The sequence below is a fragment of the Geotrypetes seraphini genome, chromosome 1 (genome assembly GCF_902459505.1).
Source record: "Geotrypetes seraphini chromosome 1, aGeoSer1.1, whole genome shotgun sequence".
NCBI classification, from domain to species: domain Eukaryota; kingdom Metazoa; phylum Chordata; class Amphibia; order Gymnophiona; family Dermophiidae; genus Geotrypetes; species Geotrypetes seraphini.
This window is the reverse complement of record NC_047084.1, coordinates 384155968-384181030: the sequence shown is the minus strand read 5'-3', so window position 1 is coordinate 384181030 and position 25063 is coordinate 384155968. Positions and strand designations below refer to the sequence as shown.

General features: G+C 44.2%; 1 protein-coding gene across 1 annotated transcript in view; it reads left to right on the top strand.

Moving 5' to 3' along the window:
• Positions 1 to 25063, top strand: part of DCAF10 (DDB1 and CUL4 associated factor 10) — a 196410-nt gene that overhangs the window by 104014 nt on the left and 67333 nt on the right. Inside the window, exon 5 of the mRNA XM_033916410.1 lies at positions 93 to 203. Coding sequence (XP_033772301.1) covers positions 93 to 203 — 111 coding nt within the window. The remainder of the gene's footprint in view (positions 1 to 92; positions 204 to 25063) is intronic.

Sequence of the window (25063 nt, the reverse complement as noted above, 5' to 3'; positions counted from 1 at the left end):
GAGCCTTTGAGTTAAACTTGTTTTATTTGCCTGTAAATACAATAGTATATGTCGTCATTTTATTACAATTTGTTTTATCTTTTTCTTTACAGATGTGTCATCTACCAGTTCATCAGGTACCAGGGTTTCTCGCTCACCGTGCCACCACAGTGACTTTGGTCCATTTTTAGAAAAACATATGTCTCGTTCCTCCCAGAGAGAAGGTACGTGAGTAAAGGAATACTGCAGCTTGGAGGATTTTTAATCTGTCTTTAAAAAGTTGTCTATAGTGAATATGCTATAGTGAATACATATTATCAGAACAGGTAAAATCTAAATTTTCAGTTTTTGATCCATGTAATTTGAAATGGATAGATGAAAACATGCAGATCATAGTTTTGGGGATGTTGTGTTCAATTTGCTTGAGGATATTTATCTTGGTACTTTTGAGTCCCATGTATAACTTTATAGCATTTTGTTGGGTGTAAAAAATTAACCAAATATAATAACCTATCGCATATACTCAAATATAAACAGAGGCAACCTTTTTTTCCCTCCTAAAAAGAAGGAAAAAAGGTTAGCTCAAATTTGAAATGGTATGTGGTGGTGGTGGGGGGATATGTTCAAGAGCCCTGTCAGGCTCTGCATGTGGCCTGCTCACTCTCTCCCTTGCCCTGCCAGGCTCTGCACTTGGCCCCCTTACTCCCTTTCCTTCCAGGCTCTGCACCCTGTCCTCATTTTCTCCTGATGCCTTGCAGGTCTCCACCAAGCCTACTGTAAGTCCTGGTGGGCCAGCGGTGGGCTTGGACAGGAGGGATCCCTTCTGTACCGGTTTACTCTTAACAACTCTCACGTCCCTCCCGCCTTCCCAATTAGTAAAAAGCATACCTCTAAAATCCCTGGTGGTCAAGCGGTGGGCTGGGATAGAAAGGATCCCTCCCACCTCCTGACCCGGTTTACTCTAACAACTTTCACTTCTCTCCAGCCTCCCCTATTAGTAAAAAGTGTACCTTTAAAATTCCTGGTGATCCAGCGGTGAACAGAGGCAGGAACGATCTTCCTATGCTCCTGCCCTTGTAGAGTTGCTATCTGAATGGCTGCTGTGAGTTCTCGCAGGAACTCCGAGGTTGCCATGAGAACTCATGCCAGTCATTCAGATAGCGGCTCTGCATGGGACAGGAGCCTAGGAAGATCGCTGCTGTTCCAGTTCACTGCTGGACCACCATGGATTTTTAAAGGTATGCTTATTAATAATCAGGGAAGCGGGAGGGAAGTGAGAATTGCTAGAGTAAGCTGGGACAGGAGGTGGGAGATAGCCTTCTGGTCGACCAGCAGTGAGCTGGGACAGGGTTTTACGGCAGGCCCAGTGGAGGTCTGCAACCGGTCTGAGAAGGGGGTGGGTGTGCGCTGACCTGAACATGTACCTAGACCCCCATTTTTGGACCATTTTTTTTGCCCCAAAATCCATCAATGTTTTTCTTTCTTACTTAAACATCATTGTAACTTCCCCCTTTTTTTCCTCACGACTCACATTAGTCTTACCCTACAATGTCAAAGTCATTTTGTACGTCAACACCTGCTATTTGTTTGTATAATTTTATTACATTGTACATCGCTTAGTAATTTAAATAAGCGATTCATTAAATACGAATAAAAACTTGAAATATGAAACTTGGTTTATGAGTATATACAGTATCTAGCTATTAAATGATACTGAAGATTCTGTAGCTACTTCATTTAATCTGATCTGACCCATTTTTGTACTCTATTTTTTCAGTTGTCCACTTCCCCCTTCTCCTCTGCCAAATTTGGGCTATCTTATTTCAGTTTTTGGAGAGTTTTTTTTCTCCTTCATAGATGAGATTGATTCTTGAGGACTGTATATAGCTTATTTCCATCCTTTCATGAGGTTGAAAAGAACAAATATTTCTCAAATTTTTCATTTTTTGTGAATTTTTTTTTGAGCTCTGTGATTGTTGACAAAATTGTTGAAAGCATCATTACCTCATTCATAATTAATTTGACAGGTTTTTATGTGTGTGTGGTTTGTTTTTTGTTTTTTTCTTAAACTGTTGCATTGCTGCTGCTAGATTTATTGACATTCAGTAATGACATAAGGCAAAGCTAACCTTATTATGGGAAGGCTTTCGGTGATTCACTCCATAATTTTGGTTCAGTAGTTCTTCAGCAAGTGAAATATAAATTGGTCTTCCAGTGCAATAGGTGAGACATTCTAGACCAGGGGTAGGCATTTCCAGTCCTTGAGATCCACAGGCAGATCAGGTTTTCATGGTATCCATAATAAATATGCATGGGAGGGTGGGGAAAAGTAATTGCTTATTACAATATGTAAGTTTATTGTGCTTTTCAAGTAATATTATATGTACATGAATTATTTGTATGTACAACTGTAGTTGGAAAATTTAATAAAGATTATATATATATATATATATATATATATATATATATATATATATATATATATATATATATATATATATATATATATATATATTAGCATCTTAAGGAGGCAGTGCATGCAAATCCATCTCACATATTTATTTGTGGATATCCTGAAAACCTGACCTGCCTGTGGCTCTCGAGGACCGGAATTGCCTACCCTTGTTCTAGACAGATTGTTGTGTCCCCATGGCTGCGTGCCATCTGCAGAAGGAATCCACTCTGGATTTTTCTCTGTGCCTCTTCTGTACTTCATTGTGCTCTTTAGCTCCTCTTACAGTTTTTCCCTTCTGCACGCTTGCCAGCAAGAGTGTGCTTGTTCTACTTTCAAACCAAAACTTGGGTATATTGAAATAAGATCAGCACTCACTGTAGTATATCACAAAAATAATAGTGCCTCAAAGGATATCAAATATAGATTTATATTTATTAAAAATCTATACAAACTCAGAACAAGGAAAAACAAAAAAACATATAACTAATAATAATACTAATATTAGTGAATGTGCTAAGTATCCCCTTGTTCTGAGTTTGTATAGATTTTTAATAAATATAAATCTAAATTTGATACCCTTAAAGACACTATTGTTTTTGTGATTTGTTCTGCTCTCTCCATTTTATTATTTTATTCGGTGTTTTTCATCCCTTTTTTTCAAGATTTCTTGTGCTCTGAGCGATTCTTCAACTGCGTGCATTGATATCACACAGACTTTGGTCTGCAACTTACAGGCCAATCCCTGATGGTACCTCTCAGCCAGCCTGCATTTGCTTCACAGGACTCGGGGCCATCCCCATCTTTCTCCTTCTGCGGAACAAAGGTTCAAGCGCAGGCTGTTGGGCATCCATCCGTAGGACACTCGGTAGTGTCTCTCAGGGTGCCAGCTGCATCTTCTCACTTCCACCCATCCCTGAGCACATCCATCGGTCCACAGGGATGGATGTACAATCAGGCATAGGGCCTGACTGGCAGTCCGAAGATCAGCGACAAAGAGGAATTCCCAACATGAGACAGTGATTCTCTGATTCCAGCTACTGTAAGAGAGTTGAGGCATTCTGCAGCACATTCCCAGCATAGGTCACAGTGAGTAAAGGCTATTGGACTGTGAGATGAATCAGGGGAGGTTTTGAAAATTGAAGTTTTTGAAAATTTCTGCATGTCCCTTTGTGTTCCCCCACCTGAAAAATCCTAAAATTGTCATTTTTGAACTTAGTTATATGAGAAAAATATCGTGATTTTGGTGTGAATTTCTTAGCAGCAACCATCGGAGCTGATCTTTTGTTTGGGAGAAACAGGGCCCTACTTTTGGGAATGAGGGATGGAGGAGGGGCTGTGGCCTCTTGTGTGGCCCTCGGCCTTGCAGAGGTCTGGCAGCACGGCCCCGGTCATCCTTCCTAGCAGATCATGCAAGGCAGCCATCTTGCTTCCTTCTGTTCCTCTGCAAGCAGCCTAGCCTCCACATCAGTGTTCATGGGGCACTTTGACGTCTTTTCTCATCACTTCATGGGACCTCGGCGTGGCTTTTGCTGGCATGTGGGCCAGCCCTCCAGACTCTGCACGCCGATGGCGGGCTGTTTCCGGTTGCTCTGCTTTTGTGGATCACTTCTCAATCCACAGTTGTGAAGCGCTCGTGCCTTTGGGTGCCTCACGCACGTTCCCACGCTTCTTGGCTCGTCTTCTGAAGCGACCGAGGCTTTGGAGGGCAGCGGCTCCAGCCTAGCATACCTGCACTGGGAGGTGGAGGTCGCGGTCCATTGCTCACCCTGTCGCCACTGGCAACTTCGGGACGGTGGGCTGTAGTTAGGCCGCTCGGCGTTTGTGCCTCTCTGCCAGCGAGCCAGCTTGGCTGGGGTTTTGTGGACGTCTGGTGGGCCAGATTTTGACATGTCTGGTCTAGTCAGAAATCGGCCGGCGAGGCGCGGGTGCAGCAATGAGGGTTGGGCATAGGGAAGGCGATGCGAGCTCTGCTCAGCAAATTATCCATCCCCGCAGCATCCCATCCTCAGCTGGGCTGCAGAGAGGGGTTATAAACAAACAAACGCATGCGGTTTTCTCATCCCGAAAGTCTGCATTGTGGGTGAAAAAAAGTTACTCCTGAGGGGAAATGCCTCATTGGAGGAAGGCAGCCGGGCATTCACCTAAATTAGCCGGACTAAAACACACTAGGGAGAACACTGGAACCAGTTGTTCAATCTTTCCAAAAATACTAGGACTAGGGGCATACGATGAAGCTACTAAGCAGTAGATTTAAAACAAACTAAGAGAATATTTATTCATACAACGTGTAATTAAATTGTGGAATTCATTGCTGGAAAATGTGGTGAAATCAGTTAGTTTAGTAGGGTTTAAAAAAGGTTTGGATAATTTCCTAAAAGAGAAGTCCATAGGCCATTATTAAGATGGCTTGGGGGAAATCCACTGCTTATTCCTAGGATAAGCACCATAAAATCTGTCTTACTACTTGGGATTTTGCTAGGGACTTGGGTTGGCCTTTGTTTGAAACAGTATACTGGACTTGATGAACCTTTGGTATGTCCCAGTATGATAATTCTTATGTTGTTATAAGTCCAGCATCACCTTTCTGTGTTCCTATTCTTCCCCATATCTAACACCTTCCCTCTGTGTCCATATACCCTCTTCCATGCCTGGCATTTCCCTTCTGTGTCCATGTACCATCCCCATGCAGCATATCCCTGTTCTCCTCTCCATGACCATTATTTCCCCTCTGTTTCTTTGTCTCTCCCTCTCTTTCCTCCCTCCCTCTGCTGTGTGTTCAGTATTTCATTCCTTCTTCTTTTATCCTCTTAGCATGGCATATCTCTTCCCTTCAGTACTCCCCTCCTCAATAAGTCCAGCATCTCTCTACCTTCCCTCCAGCAGTACCCTCCCACAGGTGCAGCTCCAGCACACCTCTCCCCTTCCTTTCAGGTCCTCCCCACAGCTCAGCAACCATCTTCCCTTCAGCACCAAGGTCTAGCAGCTTTCCTTCCCCCAAAGGCTCCAGCCAGCCCCCTCCCCCCATGGGTCAAGCACCTCTTTCTCTCTTCAGTTCCAGGGCCCCCTCCTGTGCCCTTTTCTACAGCCCCAGCATCTCTTCCTTGCATTGCCTTCCCTCTCCCTCACCCCCCCAGGTCCAGATGTTGCTACATCTCTAGCCCCCTCCTCCTCGCGGGCCCAACAGCTCCAGCTCCTCACCTTGCAGGTCTGATGTCTCCAGCTCCCCTCTTCATGGGTCCAATGGTGTATACCTTCTGGAGCTAGCCAACTGATCCCCACAGTCTTTCCTCTGCCAGGTCCTTCCTTGTAATGCAACTTTCTGTCTTCATGAAAACAGGAAGTTGCATCATAAGGAGAGAGCTAGCAGAGAGAAGGCCATGAGCAGGTCTGTGTGGGGATTGGCTAGCTTGGGGGGAGCGGTAATCATTTTTTTCCCTTCAGAAGGAAAGCTTTTTACCGCTCCCATGGTGAGATAAAAAGCTCTGCTCTTGTATCTGTGATAGACTTTTTTTTTTTTTTTTACACTATGGTTACCAATCCCCATGTCATTCTTTAAATGGAAAGCTATAAAAAGAGGGAAATTGAAGACTGGATAGTATGAGGGGCCGCTGAAAAGTTCTCAGCCCAGCCAACAAAGTTGGGGCAGTCTCTATCGAGAGCTATACACTTAGTCCAGTGATTTTCCACATTTTTTGTTTCATATTTTCCCGATGGATTAAAAAAAAAAAAAGGAAAATGACTGGACTAGGTATATATCCCTTGATGGAAATTGCCCCAATTTTGTTGATTGAGCTAAGAATTAAATCTGGACAGAGGTAAAAAAATAAATTGCAGAAAGCTGAAAGACAAATGACAGATTGATAAATCCTGGCAAGAGTTAAGTGAAGATAAAACCTCTTCATAATGGCAACCCTTTGTATCTCTCCCGATACCTGATTCCATGTACTCCCTCCAGAGCTTTACGAGCCTCTCAATCAAATCTATTATATATTATATATCAATCAGAAATTGGAAAAAATTAAAACATGGTTAGACACAAATAGGCTGTCCCTCAATATCAATAAATCAAAATTAATGATCTTTCCTTTCAAATATGGATTAGCTTTACAGGCCCCCCTACCAATCAAAATTGTACCCACTTTAAAGCTACTATGGGTTACCTTTGACAGTAAGTTTGCTTACTACGCTCATATTAGTACAGTTGTTCAGAAATGCTTTCATCGACTTAGAATGATTCGCTCTCTTTCAAAACTACTTGAACCTGCTTCCTTGAATACTTTGATCCACTTTCTTGTGATTTCCTGCATAGACTAGTGTAACGCCCTTTATCCCAGGACAAGCAGGCAGCATATTCTCACATGTGGGTGACGTCATCTACGGAGCCCCAGCGCAGACAGCTTTTCAAGCAAACTTGATTGAAGTTTCAAGCTTGCTATGCTGCACCACGCATGTGCATGCCTTCCTGCCCACTAGAGGGCGCATCCTCACCTCGTGGTCCTCAGTTCTGTTTTTTCCGCAGAGCCAGAAGCCCTGTGGAATTTGTGCTCCGTGTCTTTTGCCTTCTGACACCGCGGCTGGGTTTGTTTTCTCGGTCGCTGTGCTTGATTTATTGTTTTTGTTCGTTTGCGTTTTTGAAATCGTCGAAAAAAAAAAAAAAGGTTTTCGTTCCGGCTCCGGGGGCTCCCGGTAGCCGCGGCCCCGGGACCTCGCTTGTTCCCGGCTGTTTTTCGTGTTCATATCCCGTCCTTTGACGGGCTTTAAAAAGTGCACCCGGTGCGATCGGCTGCTTTCCATCACCGATCCACACCAGTGGTGCCTTGTTTGCCTGGGTGCGGATCACCCGACTGATTCCTGCACTTGGTGCTCGACCTTTCAGCCCCGAGCGCTCCGCCGCCGGTGTGCCCGCATGGCGGAGCTCTTTAGTGTTGACCCCGCGGCGGGGAAGGCCTCGACGTCGGCCTCGGCCCCGGCTTAGACCTCGGCCTCGACTCCCTCGACAAGGGCATAACAAAAAAAGAAATAAGATGCCTCCAGATTGTGCAGAACACAGCGATCAAAATCATCTGTAACACAAAAAGGTATGATCACGTTTCCCCTCTTCTATTCAAAGCACACTGGCTACCTGTTGAACATAGAATCAGCTACAAAATCCTACTTCTAACCTTTAAAATACGTTTGAGTAATCAGCCAGAATTCATTGATAGACTTCTAATCCCTTATAGCCCATCCAAATCACTTTGTTCTGTGTCACAAAATCTCCTCACCATACCTTCCTTAAAGTTAATCAACACCTTGAGATCTATTAAGTTCGCTGTCACCGCATCCTCCCTCTGTAATTCGCTGTCCAATTACTTACACTTAGAGTCCACACTAAGCCAATTTAAATCCATGCTAAAAACCTTGTTCCAGGATGCATTTGGACAATAACTGTTCTAAGGACTAAAACAATGCTCTTCTGTTTTTGTTCCCTACCTATTGTTTTTCCCTTCTCTGTTCTTTTCTCCAAAGATTGTAATTCTTGCCCTTTTCCCATTTGAAGTAAGTCTGTATGTCATGTCATTTGTTGTACTAACATACCGTGGTATTGTCTTGCACTGTTAATTTTTAATCTGTTTTTGTGGTATCTTCTCGGTTTATTATATAGTATTTTTTGTATACCGCCAAGAAGTTTGATTAGGCGGTATAAGAAATTTTAAATAAACTTGAAACTATACCATCTCTTAAGTCAAATAGTCTACTATTTCATCCAAAAAAGGAAATCTTTAGCAATACAGCCCCCGCTTTATGGAACATTCTACCCTTGCATCTGAAAGCCATTGACTCTTATCCTGACTTCCATAGTTCACTTAAAGCCTTTTTCTTTCATGATATCTTCCCCGACTAACTCCACCCTTCCATAATCGAATCCTCTTCCATGACTCTTACTTTCCACCATTAACATCCTCTGCCTTGGTACCTGCATTGCAAGACACAAGCACCAGGGCCTAACCCACTTGCTCATATACCATTTCCTGTTTTCTGATGCATTTAATATAACCCCCTCTTACTTATGAACATTTCCCGACGTTAGAAGAAACTTAAAACATTGACCATCTTCAAGGTTCACCTAGAAAGTGACACGGTGGCTGTTACCCGCCGGGGGTGGGGGGGAAGTGCTCACTGCGGGTATGGGGACAAGGCCATCCACCGCCCCGTGGAGCGGTGAATGGCCTTGTCTCTGCAATTAAGGGAGTTGGGTCGGAAGAGAAGCTTCCGCCCGCAGACGCACACGACTTCAGGCAGGCTCCAGCGGCTTGAACAAATTACACTGTAAAGTAAAACGTGCCACGAAGGTAAGAGGGAGGGAGATGCTCGAACCGTGTGAGGTTTGCTCAAGGGTTATGGAAAGGAACAGATGCTGAAGGGGGGTGGTGAGAAGGAGGTAATGGAAAGGAGAGTAACAGACGCTGAAAGGAAATGGGGAACCGAGAGTGGGAAGAAGACACTGAAGGGAAATGGGGAACAGAGAGTGGGGAGAAGACGCTGAAGGGAAATGGGGAACAGAGAGGGGAGAAGACGCTGAAGGGAAATGGGGAACAGAGAGTGGGGAGAAGATGCTGAAGGGAAATGGGGAATAGAGAGTGGGGAGAAGATGCTGGAAGGGAAGAAGACAGTGATGTCAGACTATGGGGAGAGCGGAGGGAAGAATATGGATGCCAGACCAATTGGAGTGAAGGGAGAGATGGAAGGGAGAGGCACAGTAACAGAGCAAATGGAAGAAGCAGAGAGAAGGCAGACAGTGGATGGAAGAAATTGAATGAGGAGAAGATGAAGAAAGCAGAAACCAGGCAACAAAGGTAGGAAAATTTTTTTTCTTCTTCTTTTAGGATAAAGTAGTATATTAAACTAAACTAAACTAAGCCTTAAGTTTATATACCGCATCATCTCCACGGAGTGGAGCTCGACACGGTTTAGTTGTATTAGTTGTGTTGATAAAATTTATAAACAAAGCCCTGCCAGCTGAACATCTTTCTCTAGTTCAGCAGCCAGAACTTTGATTTATAAGAAGGAATAAGCTAAATATTGCAGTATTGAGGCTTGTATGGATGCTACAGGGACAGTGGTCGTGGGGGGCAGGGACGGGTGGTGACAGGGACAATTTTTCCCCCGTGTCATTCTCTAGGTTCACCTTCAGTGATAGCCTTTGAAAGACATCCCTTCCTCCCTCCCCATTTTCCTCTTCCTCCTCCTCTTCTTCTTTTATAATTAAATCTTTTTATTAAACAGCAACAACAGGAACAAAAGTGTAAGACAAGGTTTACAATAGAAAATAGTTACCACGGAGGACTGGACTCTCTTATGTTTTCCACGGTATTGAGCATTACCCCTACCCCACAGAAAGAACCCCGCCCACCCCCTTCCCTCCCTCCCCCACCAACAGAAATACTAAAGTACACAGACAGGGGGTTAGATGTCAAACAGGTATACCAGAATACAATTGGAGTCTATTCAGGATATGGCTACGACTAACAGGGAACAAAATGTTCAAATATGGAGTCCAGGTATTGACAGTCTCTGCTCTGACGACAAGAAGAGCAGGCCAAGCGGGCCTCCTAGCCCATGAGCTCATGTAGTCGATTCCTCCAAAGCCAAAAGGAGGGGGGTTCAGAAGAGAGCCAACAATATAAGATAAATTTCTTCCCCAAAATGAAACATTTACTAAGAAATAGTTTTTTAAACAAAGTGTACATGAAGAGCAAGGAAAAATGAGCAAATAACATAGAAAGCTCCGATACAGGCACTGGAACCTGCAAAGGGTCCTGCAAGAAGGAAGCCAGCGCCTTCCAAAAGGCCTATATTCCCTCACAACTCCAGATACCATGATAATAAGAGTTAACCTCAACAGAACAACACACACAGAATGGAGTGTCAATACAGCTCATATAATAAGCCTCACTTTGGGAAACATAAGCCCACAGGACTGTACGATAGTGACATTCCCACAATTCAGCATTATAGACTAGGCCAGCTGTGCGTTTCAGCACCCTTAACAAAAAACTGTTTCTAAGGTCCCTACCCAAATACGCTGCCAGGCTGCCAAAACCCCGGGGGAAACACTAGGCGGTCGAAGATCCATAATCAGTCTATGAAAGTAAGAATTTGAGACCCTAGTGTTCTGATCCACTGCCAGAAAAGCACAGAAGCGGGTCCCAAGATCCCCACCCAGGGAACCCCCCCAGGAGAGAGCCTACATAATGCCTGAGTTGACAATAGGCAAAAGAAAGGCCAAGCCCAGAAATCCCCTGCCGCTCCAGGTCATTGCAAGAAAGAAGGGACCCATCATCTTGTAGAACATGCTGTAACTGCTCCACACCCCGAGCCCGCCAGCGACCAAAAATGGACAGGCCAACACCCGGAGGGAAAGCTAAATTCCCCATCAAGGGCAAGAGTACACTAACATGGGAGTCCTGATTCCACAGCCGAAGAGTCTGGTGCCACACTATCCACAGAGACCGGAAAAGAATATTACTCTTACAGGGGCTCAGCAACTTCAACAAGGGGGCATGAAGGAGATACAGAAGATGAAGGGGATAAAAATAATCCCGCTTCAAGGAAAGATCAGTATAAAAAGAGGTGCCCAACACCCAATCACTGACATGACGTAATAAGCAGGCCTGATTATATGCTCTGATGTCAGGCACCCCAAAACGCCCCCGGTGGTAGGACCAACTAACAAAGACCAGTGCAATTTGGGTCTCCGCCCCCTCCAAGAACCGGATTAAATTTTGGAGTTCTTGCCTCCTTTCTTTCATATTTACCCCCTCTCTGTCTTCTCTTGCCCATTAATATATTATAAATATAGATATTATAAAATGGAAATAAAGTGATATATTTTTATTGGACTAATTTTTAATGTATTTTTGACTGTTTGGAGACCAAAACTACCGTAAGTCAGGGCAGGTTGCCAAAACAGCAGTATACTATTCTGACTTCAGGAATGTAATTTAGGCATAACATAAGAACATAAGCAATGCCTCCACTGGGTCAGACCTGAGGTCCATCGTGCCCAGCAGTCCGCTCACGCGGCGGCCCAACAGGTCCAGGACCTGTGCAATAGCCCTCTATCTATACCCCTCTATTCCTTTTTCCAGCAGGAAATTGTCCAATCCTTTCTTGAACTCCAGTACCATACTCTGTCCTATTACGCCCTCTGGAAGCGCATTCCAGGTGTCCACCACACGCTGGGTAAAGAAAAACTTCCTAGCATTCGTTTTGAATCTGTCCCCTTCCAACTTTTCCGAATGCCCTCTTGTTCTTTTATCTGAAAGCTAATAGAAAAATGTATTTAGTCCAATTAAATAGTATTTCATTTTCCATTTGTTGATTTGTATCTGTTCATTTTTAATGTAGTGGTTGTAATGTCTGCCTATCTGCTATCTTTATATTTTTTATAGTACAAGGGGATATGCCTGCAATAGGGTTACTGCAGGCCACCTTTTAGTGCTGCTTGGTAAAAGGGCCCCTATTTTAACTTAATTTTAGGGAAGCTTTCAAAGCTATTTAACCAGGTGAATTAGCGGTCTGAAAACTGACTATTCTTAATTCAACTACAAGTATACACTACGGGTCTTTCACAACATATGGAGTTCTAGTCGGACTACTGTATTGGAGGTGTTGCTGGAGGCATATTTAGATCACTAAAGGAAACTAAAGCATGTAGTTTATATTTTCAAATTTACAAGTGCCATTTCCTATTGATGATGCACCTGCCCACAAAGCAGGTAAAAATTCTGCAGGTCCTTCTATCCATTGAAACTATTTTCAAAAGGAAGTAAATACTTACTAAAGTCTCCTAGATGAGCAGTTTAAAATTCCAAAGGGGCAGTTTTTAAAGGCAAAGCTTGTCATGCTTCAAAAACGGAAACAAGCCTGATTACAACACATGTAGAGTTCATAAACCAGCATTCCACTAGAAGCCAGCTGTGGGGCGGCTTTTACAATCAGAGCAAGGCCATAAAATTACCTAATGTCCATCCTACCATTTCTCTCTGTAAGAAACTTCCCAACCCCTGTATGGTTCTGTCTGATTTTAGATTGTAAGCTCTTCTGAGCAGGGGACATCTGTTGTATGTTAAATGTACAGCACTGCATATGCCTTTCAGCGCTATAGAAATGCTAAATAGTAGTTGTAGATATGCATCACTTTCTTTGTTGCGCACTGTATGCAGAATCTGGCTTCTTGAAAGTTAAATTTAATTTTTCTCTATATATTTCTATTTTTGGTTTGTGGCTACCTATTTTATTCTAGGTGAGGGTCTATCTGTTTTCTGCATATGTGAAAGACATTTTTTTTTTTTTTTTTTTGTTAGCGTTGAATGTACTAATCTGGCTTGTTTCATTTTCCAATAGGTTATTGATGTTCTAGTGCCCACTGCAGTGTTTGTGGTGCTGTCTTTTCCTAGGTAGGTCCTTGTTGTGTGACTCATGGAAGTTAGTGCCATAATGGTAGGGTAGAATTGCACTGTAGGTCCAGAGTGTGATATTTATAGTATTTTGTTTTACTTCATTGTATGCCTGGTACTGGATTTTGGATTTGGAATTAGATTTAATCACATCTTTCTCAGTAGTAGCTCAAGTCAAGTTACATTCAGGTACAGTTGGTATTTCCCTATTCCTGGAGGGCTCACAATTTTAAGTTTTGTTCCTGAGGCAGTGGAGGGTTAAGTAATTTGTTCAAGATATCAAGGAGCAGCAGTGGGATTTCAGACCTAGCTTCTCTGCTTCTCAGCTTGCTGCTTTAACCATTAGGTACAGATGATGCATATTATCTGTTTCAGCTGTATTTAATGTTTGGTAACTCAACAGCAAGCTAAAGGTTAGCAGAGCTGAAGCCTCGTGGCCATTTGGCAACCTACCAAAAAATTGATAGATAGATTGTTGTTTTATGCTTGCCATTAACCTCAGATTTATGTTGTAGTGCTGCTCAATATCACGGTTCATATGGTCAATAGAAAGATTCTGGGCTAGGAAGCTAGAGATATCTGGGAGCTGAGTGTTAAAGTACCTGCTTATATTTCCAGAATACTTTAAATGTTTTTCTGTTTAATATGTTATATTTTCCTGTACAACATTTTAATTTTTTGGTACATAATTCTCTGTAGTGTATTCAGTACATATAATGCCATCAATAATTAAGGCTATCCTCACATATGGGTGACCTCATCCACAGAGCCCGGTACGGACAGTATGAAAAGTATATTGTCACTAAGTTTTAAGAAACTTTGCGACTGCCTGCATTAGTGCCTTCCCACCCAATGCCCACTTGTGGTACCTCAGTTCTTTGTTTTCTACAGAGTGAAGAAGACTTTTTTGGACTGTCAGTCAGCGTTGCCTTCCCACTTTCATGTATTTTATCTTATTGTTTTATTTAATTTCTTTTCTTTGAGTTCTTATTGCTTTTGTTTTCTAAAAGAAAATGGGAGGGAGAACAACTTTTATTTTGTCCTAAGTCTTCGGGCTTCAGCCCTTCAGTTTGTTTGTTTTTTTTCCTCGGCGAATTTTGTTTCTTTCAAAAATTGAGTTTAATCTTGCTGAAGAGATTTTCCCCATGTCCAAGCCTGCGACGGAGTTTAAAAAGTGCTGCCGCTGTCAGTGGTCTATTTTAATCCCCGATCCTCATAATTGGTGTATCCAATATTTAGGACCTAACCACCAAATAGAGTCTTGTATTCAGTGTTCCACACTGAAATGTGCTCCATTAAGGCCTGTTGGATTCAGCAGGAGAAGCTGTTTGACTCGAGTATGAACACTACGGTATTAGAGCCATTGACGATACCTCCTGCATCGGGGAGTCTCTCCATCAAAGAAGTCCAATACAAAGGACTTTTACTTCCCAACAAGTGTCAAGGGTCTCTACATCATTGAGTCTCTCGATGCAGACTGCTCATCGACACCACCATTTTACATCGCAGGATGTCTCCCCCTCTAGGCTATGCAGCCTCGTCGAGGTTACCCTCTCTGAGACATCCTGCTGTACCCATTGTACCAGCTAATGAACCTTCAGTACCAGTGCTGCCGCTCCACAGCGGTCACTGACCTCGACGGCATAGAGTCCCTTAATGTAGGCCATAAGATAACATCATCGTTCTGCGGATCCTCCAGTTGTTTCTCCTACATGGTGTGCATCTCCATTAAAGTCACCCCTACTGAGATAATCTGTGACACCAACGGTACCGCCTGCTGAACTTTCGGTACTGGTACAGTTCTTCTGGCAGAAGCTCAATAACTTCTTCCACAGGGAGATTGCCACTGTTTTTAAATTGCATTGTATGCATCTTCTGCAATCAACTCCCTCAGTACTGGACCCTTCGGAACATGACACCTCGAGGCCTCACGGTACCAGTATTATTGATCCATTGCAGCACCAAAATACTGCTCAAGGATCTCTTCCAAGTTGTCGTTCTTTTTTCTCCAGATGCTGATATCTCTCTAGGCATGATTCTACCACTTCTACATCGTCTCAACGCTAGCTACTGCACATCATATGACCTGGTCTTCCCTGGATCGTTCTAAATCAAAGTGAAAGAAAGATCTTCATCAGGATACTTCGGACTCATCATCAGACCGGTACCAGAAGCGTTGTCGGTCTTCTTGTAAACATCCTTGTCCAGAGGGTTTTTTTTTTTGGGGGGGGGGGGTTGGGTTGGTTTTTTTTTTAAAAAAAAACAGTTTATTCAAACGAACAAGTCAAGCACAATACACTTATAAAATTTTACATTAACAGTGAACTAAATCCCAAAAGATACAATACAGACAAAACAGCATGTGATGTGATGTGATGTGATGTGAACCGCCCTCGTGATGTTGTGGCCTGTTTCCATCGTTATATGGATAAAGAACATGTGCTTAGGGCGGTGAGGCGCTCTGGGGGAACTGTTAAATGGGAAGAAGCAGACATTGATGTCTATCCTGATATAGCTCCAGCAACCCTGGCCCGCCGTCGCACATATAGAGACTGTACCCGTATACTGCAGGAGCGCAGTGTTCGATATAGATGGATTTATCCTATCGGACTGGCTTTTACACATGCAGGCAAGAATTACACTGCAATAACTGTGGCGGATGTTCAGTCTCGAATGGTGGAGGCAGGTTTGATGACAGCCTCAGAAATGGCTCCACTTCCTCAGAGGTCACCTGTACCCAAATCAGGAAGAGGGTTGGGATGGCAGAGAGTGGCTAGGTCGGCTGCAGCCCGTCGCCCTTTGGAAGCGGCCACGTCCTCAACCATTTGAACATTTGTATTTGTGAGATGTGCTCCTGAAATTTTGTGCAGTGTATGTTTCTTCTTCTCTTTGCTGAGCGGCTTCTGTCGCGAAGATTGTTAATAGGGCTTGTTCTGGGGGTCCCTTTGTGAACTGTTTCTCTACACTTCCTGTACCGTGGTTACCAGGTGCTTTGGTAGCTGGACCATGTGGGGCATGGTTGGGGGGAGGGGGGGGTGTTGGTGCTGGGAAGGGATGTGACCGAGTGCTTTTTTGTATGATTGTATGGAAGTGTGTTTGTATAAAGTTTTCCTTAAGGTTGCGATTGCAGGGGTTGGTTGATTTGGCTGCTTTGGAACAGGATATTGATTTGGTGATGAAATGCTTTCTCCTCTCTAGTATAAATGGATAAACTTACTTTGCTGTCTTATAATGTACATGGTCTGAATTCTCCACAAAAGCGACGCTTGTTATTTAAAGAAATGAGCCGCCTGAATAGTGCGGTTGGATTTATTCAGGAGACCCATTTTCAATCTCACTATGAGAAATTGCTTACACACCATAGCTATCCACATGTTTTCCTTTCTTCTAATAAGGTCCGGAAAAAGACCCAGGGGGTGGGTATCTTAATTCATAAACGTGTCCAGGTGGTATTGAGAGAGGTGGTGCGGGATGTTGAGGGCCGCTACATACTGGTCAAGGCTGAGTTGGATGGCACCTTATATAGTTTACTGAATGTCTATGCCCCAAACGTTGGTCAGGGGGCCTTCTTTACGTTATTAGAACGTGTGCTGTTAGATCATGTAGAAGGTACTCTCCTTGTAGGTGGAGACTTTAATCTTACCTGCTATCCTCAGGAGGATAATTCCAATTCCTCCATCCGCTATGCTAGAAGCGACAGAAGGGCTTTTCTGCGCTTCCTGCGTAGGCAGGATTTGATAGATGTGTGGCGTTATTTACACCCTGGCACTCGGGATTACACCTTTTATTCATCGAAACATGATTCATATACTAGAATTGATATGTGGATGCTGCCTCGTATTGCCCTGCCTCAAGTCCTGGCCTCCAGTATTGAACCCCGGGTGTGGTCAGATCATGCTCCCTTGACTCTGGAGTTACAGGTTGGTCAGGTTAGAGGTGGTCGTCGTTTGTGGCGTAAGAATGACTCTTTGTTGAAAGATCCCAATACCTTGACTCTATTAGAGGCTGATGTCAAGGAATTTTTTGTTTTTAACGACGTGGCAGGCATTAATGTTGCGATTCTATGGGAAAGTTTTAAGGCCACCCTTCGGGGTTGTTGTATCTCGAGAGGGTCGTATCGTAACCACTGTCGAGTGGCTTGCAGATTAGAGCTGGTGTCCCGCCTTCGACGCCTGGAGAATGCTCATAAGAGAGCTCCGTCGGTGGCTGGGGGGGTAGCGCTGACAGAATGCCGGAGGGATTTACAGGAACTTGATTTAGAGGGCATGGCTTGGGCCCTACAGAGGCGGAAACAACAGTTTTTCGAATGGGGTGGTAGGGCGGGTCGCTTGTTAGCTGCACAGATCAAGCAAACTCAGGCAAAACATTCCATAACTCGGATTCGTAATGAATCGGGTCAGCTTTGTGCAGATGACGGGGCCATTCATCAGGCTTTTCTATCCTTCTACCGGACTCTGTACACTCCGGAAATTGAAGCCACGGAGGGGGAGATAGATGCTTTTCTATCTAACGTCACCTTGCCTTGTTTGGCGGAGGTTGATGCGGAGTGGCTCTCTTCCCCTATTCAACCCGCTGAGGTGGTGGCGGCTATACGTCATTTGGCTGCTTCCAAAGCACCGGGTGTTGATGGTTTTTCGCCCCTGTTTTATAAGAAAATGGAGGCCCATATAGTCGCTCCTCTGACCAGATTGTTTAATTCTTTTTTGGAGGGGGATTGTTTGCCGTATTCGTTTCGTCAGGCTGCGGTCTCTCTTCTTCTTAAACCTGGGAGAGATCCCCTCCTTTGTGGGTCTTACCGCCCTATATCGCTGTTAGGAGTTGATTATAAGCTGTTTACCCGTATTTTGGCAGTCCGGTTGCAACGTTTTTTGCCTTTCCTAGTTCATGGAGATCAGTGTGGTTTTATTACAGGGAGGCAACCTGGTGATAATATTCGAAGAGTGTTAGATCTTATTGGAGTGGCCCATCAGGATTCTGTTCCAGCTGTCTTGTTATCAGTTGACGCTGAAAAAGCCTTTGATAGGGTTTATTGGCCGTTTATGTTAGCAGCTTTGAAGAAGATGGGCATTTCGGGTGCTTTTCTACATTGGGTGACCTTATTATATGCTGCTCCGGAGGCTTGTTTAAGGGTTAATGGAAGATATACTGCTAATTTTATGATTCGTAGAGGAACTAGGCAAGGGTGCCCTTTGTCACCGTTGATTTTCGCGCTGGTTATGGAACCTTTAGCAGCTGCTATACGCGCGAATGCTGATATTCGAGGAATTGTGGTGGGTGACGAAGAACATAAGATCTTACTGTATGCTGATGATATCTTGTTTACCTTGACCCACCCACATCATTCTTTGACGGAGGTGCTTCGTGTTTTGACTATGTTTGGTGTGGTGGCTGGCTTTAAAATTAACATTGAAAAATCTGAATTGCTTAATGTTTCCCTTCCGGACTTGTTGGTTACGGACTTACGTGCTACGTTTTCGTTTCGATGGGCGGCTAAATCCATTAAATATCTCGGTGTGCGTATATCTCGAAGACTTTCTGACCTTTTTGATTTGAATTATCCTCCGTTGCTCCGCACTGTGTTTGCTGATCTGGATCGATGGGAGGGATTGAGATTGTCTTGGATGGGTAGAATTAGTGCTTTGCGTATGAATGTGCTGCCTCGTTTTTTGTATCTGTTCTCCTGCCTGCCTCTCTCAGTTCCTAAACGGTTCTTGCTTAGGCTACAACGGCGGGCCTTTGCTTATATCTGGACACGTAAACCCCCTAGGGTGCGGAGGGAACGTATGTATTGGGATAGGTTACACGGGGGAATGGGTGTCCCTGATTTTTCTACATATTATTATGCATCCCAACTGCAAGGATTGTTTCATTGGGCATATCCCTCCCAGCGCTGGGTCTCTCTGGAACAGGCTTTACAACCTACCTACCCTTTGGCAGCAGTGCCCTGGATGTCTTTTGATATCCTTCGGGATCTGCAGGCTGGGACATCTTATGGGATGGAGTGTACTTTGCATGCGTGGAGCCGGGTTCGACGAGCTTGGTTCCCACGTCAGCGCTATTTTTATGCTACTCCCATTAGATTTGCCCCTGACTTTCTACCTGCTAGAGATACTGTGATCTTTCGGCGTTGGGAAATGGAGGGGCTTAGGGTTCTAGGTCAGCTGATAGTGGGTGGACAACTGGTACCTTTTGCTGCCTTGCAATCTATATATGACCTCCCCTCGACGGATTTTTTCGCCTATGTCCAACTTCGAGATTTTATGGTGAAGAGGGTGATCCCTGAGTGGGAAGGAGCAGACTCTGCTTTTCTTCAAGTTTTTAGGATGGGATTTGGGGTGGGCCTTATTTCACGTCTTTATAGGGCTCTTTTATACACTAGACCACAGGCCCGCACATATGAACATCGTTGGGAACTCGTGCTGGGGAGGGCCTTTGATTATCAACAATGGGACTGCCTTTATGGGACGTTGCTGAGAGTCTCCTTAGCATCCCCCTTAGTTGAGCAGGGGTATAAGATGCTATTTCAGTGGTACCTTACGCCAGAAAAGGTGCACCGTTTCTATCACTGTGGAGATGGACACTGCTGGCGTAACTGTGGGTGTCTGGGCACTTTTGGGCATATATGGTGGGATTGTGTTAAGATTGTACCTTTTTGGAAGATGGTTCAACGACTGCTGATTGATGTATTACACCTACCCATTCTATGCGTATGGAAATATTCTTACTTAACTATCCTTTGGGGAGTTTGGATGTGGATCAGAATCATTTTGTGGCCCTAGTTGCTACGGCAGCTAGACTTAATGTGGCTGCATATTGGAAGCGTGACACTTTGCCTTCTCGTACTGAACTGTTACATAAGATTGACCAAATTTACCTGATGTCTAAACTGACTGCTTTGAATAATGATTCCTGTGGTACGTTTCATCGTCAGTGGTCTCGTTATGGCTCCTGGCGGGGTTTTCTTTAAACTATTTTTATTTTCATTTTCATCTTCCTTTGTTTTAGACCTATACTGTATCACTCGGTGGGGGGGGTGGGGGGGGTTATGTTATTTCATATGAGCGATGTACTTTTGCTGTTGGCATGCTGCCTGTGTACTGTTTTCATTTTGTTCAATAAAATATTAAACTTTAAAAAAAAAAAAAAAAAAAAAAAAAAATTTTTACATTAACAGTGAACTAAATCCCAAAAGATACAATACAGACAAAACAGCATGAGTCCAGATGTTGGCTCTTACAACCCAGACTCGGCATACAAAATTACCCAACAGCCTGCCCACCCCAACTTCCCCCCCTCCCCCTAACCCACGCTCTTAATTAACAAAAGGCAACAAAGGAGCCTCTGGTTTCTGTAGTCTATATATAATGTGACTCTCTACCATTGGGGATAGGGTGTCCAGATAAGAGGACCAAACAGACAAAAAGGCCTTACTCTGGCTTCTAGAAAAATGGGCTGCATAGATTCCCAAACCATTAAAGATGAAATTTATTTCTCCAGTACCAGATAGTGGGTGGCGAGTCCTGTAACCAATGGTTGAAAATGCATTATCCCCAGCAGAATGTCCTCCCAAATAACCTCTAGCAAGAAAAATAATCCCCTCAAGGTGACCAGGGAGGGCATAGCCTACTAGGGACATAAGAACATAAGTAATGCCTCTGCTGGGTCAGACCAGAGTTCCATCATGCCCAGCAGCCCGCTCACGCGGCGGCCCATCAGGTCCAGAACCTGTATAGTAATACTCTATCTATACCCTTCTATCCCCTTTTCCTTCAGAAAATCATCCAATCCCTTCTTGAACCCCAAAACCGTACTCTGTCCTATCACGTCCTCTGGAAGCGCATTCCAGGTGTCTACCACCCTCTGGGTGAAGAAGAACTTCCTAGCATTGGTTCTGAATCTGTCCCCTTTTAATTTTTCCGAATGCGCTCTCGTTCTTGTAGTTTTCGAAAGTTTGACGAATCTGTCCCTCTCCACTTTCTCTATGCCCTTCATGATCTTGTAAGTCTCTATCATATCCCCTCTAAGTCTCCGCTTCTCAGAGAAAAGAGCCCCAGTTTCTCCAATCTTTCAGCGTATGAAAGGTTTTCATACCTTTTATCAAGCGTGTCACTCTCTTCTGAACCCTCTCAAGTATCGCCATATCCTTCTTTAGGTACGGCGACCAATATTGGATGCAGTACTCCAGAAGCGGGTGCACCATTACCCAATACAACGGCAGGATAACTTCTTTCGTTCTGGTTGTAATACCCTTCTTGATTATACCTAGCATTCTATTCGCTTTCTTAATGGCCGCTGCGCACTGTGCTGACGGCTCCATTGTCTTATCCACTATTACCCCCAAGTCCCTTTCTTGGGTACTCTCACTCAATGACAGCCCTCCCATCTTGTAGCTGTACCTCAGGTTTCTGTTTCCTACATGCAAGACTTTACATTTCTCTACATTAAACTTCATCTGCCATCTCGTCACCCACTCCCCTAGTTTGTTCAGGTCCCTTTGTAAATCTTCGCAGTTTTCTATAGTCCTAGCCCCATGAAATAGTTTGGTGTCGTCTGCAAATTTTATTACTTCGTCCCTGTTTCTAGATCACTTATAAATACATTGAATAGCAGCGGTCCAAGCACTGACCCATGTGGAACACCACTCGTGACCCTCCTCCAGTCTGAGTAGTGGCCCTTCACTCCTACCCTCTGCTTCCTACCTGCCAACCAATTCTTGATCCATCTGTGTATGTCTCCTGATACAAACGTATTTCTAGCCAAAAGGCACAGATCTTTGGACAGGACCATAGGCTATGCGCTAGGGAGTTGTCCGTCCTGTTACATTTAAGTCATTTAGGTGTAAGGGTACACCCGAAATGAAAAGCTTGCTTCTGGGAAACATATCCTCTATGAATAACTCTAAATTGGCACTCATTTAGTTCTGCACTCTGTACCACTTGAGCAATTTCTAGAACCAGTGGATTCAGAGTGGCCAGGTGAAGGCACCTGCCAATGTCACCCCCCCACATGGACAGCAACTGCTGATAGTCTCGCTGGGAATGACCTGGTATATAAGACTAAGGATTGGATTGGGATTGCAAGGGCCTTTGGTGATATTGGGATACTGAAAGCCAATCCCAGTTAGCATCAGTGAAGAAATCCCTTGATTTACTCAGGAATTCCTGGGTAATGGACCCCACAGGTAATAAAACCAAATAGTGGGTTGATTGCCGATAAGCATACCCAAGGATCAGGATACCTGGAGAGCCGGAAAAGGGCAGATAGTACCCTCTGCTGTAACTAACTGACCCAAACAAGAAAGCCCCTTTCTGGCCCAGTATTTAAATACTACGTTATCCTGTCCAGGCCTAAAGTCTGCATTTTCTACCAGTGGTAAAAAGGCCATACTATAAAGAGAGTGGCCCCAGAAAGATAACAATCGTCTCCAAGCGCGCCTGAGCATCTAGACCAAACAGCTACTTGTACTGGGGCCTGATAGAACTGTACCCTTCCAAATTCCAAGGAAAAAAGTAGTCCTTTTAAACTGAGAGCTATCCAAAAGCCAGTCTCTCAAATGTCTTTCAGACAGATTGTACAGTTGAACATTAGGGAGTCCCAGTCTCCCAGTGGATCAGGAATCCTGCAAAAATACACTATCTTGTTTTTCCTGCCCCCTCAACAAAAGGAAATAACTAGCCTATGGAGAAACTCAATATCCTTTTTAAGCAGGAATAGTGGAAACGTCTGCAGAAGATAGAGCCACTTGGGGAAAATGATCATACGAAACAAGTGTATGCACCCCATCATTGAGATAGGAAGATTCCGCCAGCGTCCGAGTATCCTAGTCTCAGCCAACAATTTATTGACATTCAAGCGGTATAAGGATTTAACATCAACAGGCAGTTGGATGCCTAGATAGCAAAAAGTATGCGCTCATCGCAGCGGGAATGTGGTTTCCCATTCTTCTCACAGAGACTCTGGAAAGGCCAGGGCCTCCGACTTCATGTAGTTGAGCTAGAAGCCCAAAAAAGTGTCCAGAGGGTTTTTCTGATTCCACTGGCTCATAGCATGGGGTTTCTTTTTCTGAACCTAAATCTTTTAACCCCTCACTTTTCACCAACAGTTAGTCATCTGATGGACTTGCCTTTATTGCTTATATTAATCAACTCTGCAAAAATTTATCAGTTACAATGAAGGCTGATGTGTCATCTTCTGTATTTCTTGATATTTTACATTTTCAAGAACCTCCTCAGGAATTCTGATAGTTGCCAATTCACGGCCTGTTTAAACAGATCCTGTTCAAGAATTGTGAAATACCTTTATTGATCAAGACTATGCCAGGTCACCTGGATTCCCTTTATAAACTCTTCTCCAGGATTTGATAGTTCTCAGCTTCCACATCATTCACTATTAGTGGAATCAACACTTAAGAACTACTTTGATACCAGGGTGTTTACTTCAGTACCTCCGGGTTGTGAGAGCCATACCATGGATGCTTTTGGTCATTTCCTTTATAAAAATTCTGTGCTATTGAACAGAGTCCTTAATTACTCTTTCTGCATGTTTCAGTATCTCCAACATCATGTATGATGGTTGGCTGGATTTGCTCGATATGTTCCCTTGGAATACCTTCAGGAATATCAGAACACTGTTCAGAAATCCCTCACACAGATTGCAAGATATCTTCCAAGATCAGTCGCAGATGCTTTTCAACTCTGACTTTCTGATATGGATATCAGTGTCCAGAAAAGACTGGCCAACATTCCATGCCTTGGAAAGGAGCTTTTTGGCGAACCCATTGAGCTTGCTGCACAAAAATTAGTTCAACAGGAACAGACTTTGAATACTTTAAATAAAGTACAGTCTAAGTCTTTTTCTTCAAGGAGATCTACTAAACAACCTCCTTCACATCGGAGACATGCTCCTTCTGTTTCTGGGCAGCTACCGCAATAGCAGCAAATGTGCTAGCGGCCTTGGACTAATGCAGGGGCAATTCAACAGGAAAAGCTTGACTCTGCCCAATTCTTCCAGCTCAATCGGAGCTTGCTTTCACTAAACCATCAACGTTGGTCTCTCATGTCAGTTGGCATATAACTTCTCACAGTCCTTTATGGAAGGTTTATCTTTTTATTTTATAGCCATAGCTGCCTCCTTAAACCCCCCCCCCCCCAAAAACAAAAAAAAACCCCAAAAAACTTCTGTTGTCCAACACTCGGGTTCCATTCCAAGTTTTGATTTTCAGCAGTATTTCTATTTCATATGAACTTCACTGCCAAAGCTTACATTAGTGGGAAATCCACCATGGGTGTAGGGCACAGGTATCAAACTCAAGGGCCATGGTGCAAATCCGTCCCGCCTGGTTGTTTTATGCAGCCCGATGCCTCCAGTGTTACCTTGTGGCTGGCTCCCTCCTCCTCACAGCCATAGTGTGCACAGAGCGGCGTCCCACACCTCATCCAGAAGCATTCCCTCTGACGTTGTGACGTCGGAGAAAAGGCTTCCAGTTCAGGTGCAGGACACATGAGGAGCCGCAGCACGTGGGTCTGTGCATACTACGGCTGTGAGGAAGAGGGAGCCGGCCACAAGGTAACACTGGGGGCATTGGACTGCAGGCCGCATAAAACGGCCAGGTTGGACACCCACCGGAGGGAGACAAATGTAGGGGAAATGATTTTATTTTCAAGTTAGTGTTTGAATTGTGTCAATTTTGAGCATTTTAATCTGCTGTCTATCTTTTGCACTGCTCAGGAAGAAATACATTTGTTTCTTTATCCCAGGACAAGCAGGCATGATATTCTCACATGTGGGTGACGTCATCTACGGAGCCCCGATGCAGAAGCATTTTCAAGCAAACTTGATTGAAGATTTAAGTTTGCTCTGCTGCTCCACGCATGCGTGCCTTCCTGCTCCACTAGGGGGTGCATCCCCTCGTGGTCTCCAGTTCAAAATTTTCCGCGAGCCTAGAAGCCGTGTTTTTCAGGCTCTGCCCCAACTGCCTTCTAGCACCGCGATTTTTTCTTGTTTTTTCACGATTAAGTCGCTGTGCGCGAATTCTTTACCTTTTTACTTGATTCCTGCTTCGTTTTCAACGACCCGGAGGCTTCCGGGTCCCCGTGGCCGCGTGGCTAATTGAGCAGCGGCTACCTTCGATTTAATGTCCCGGCCTTTGACCGGCTTTAAAAAGTGCACCCGGTGCGAGCGGCTTCTT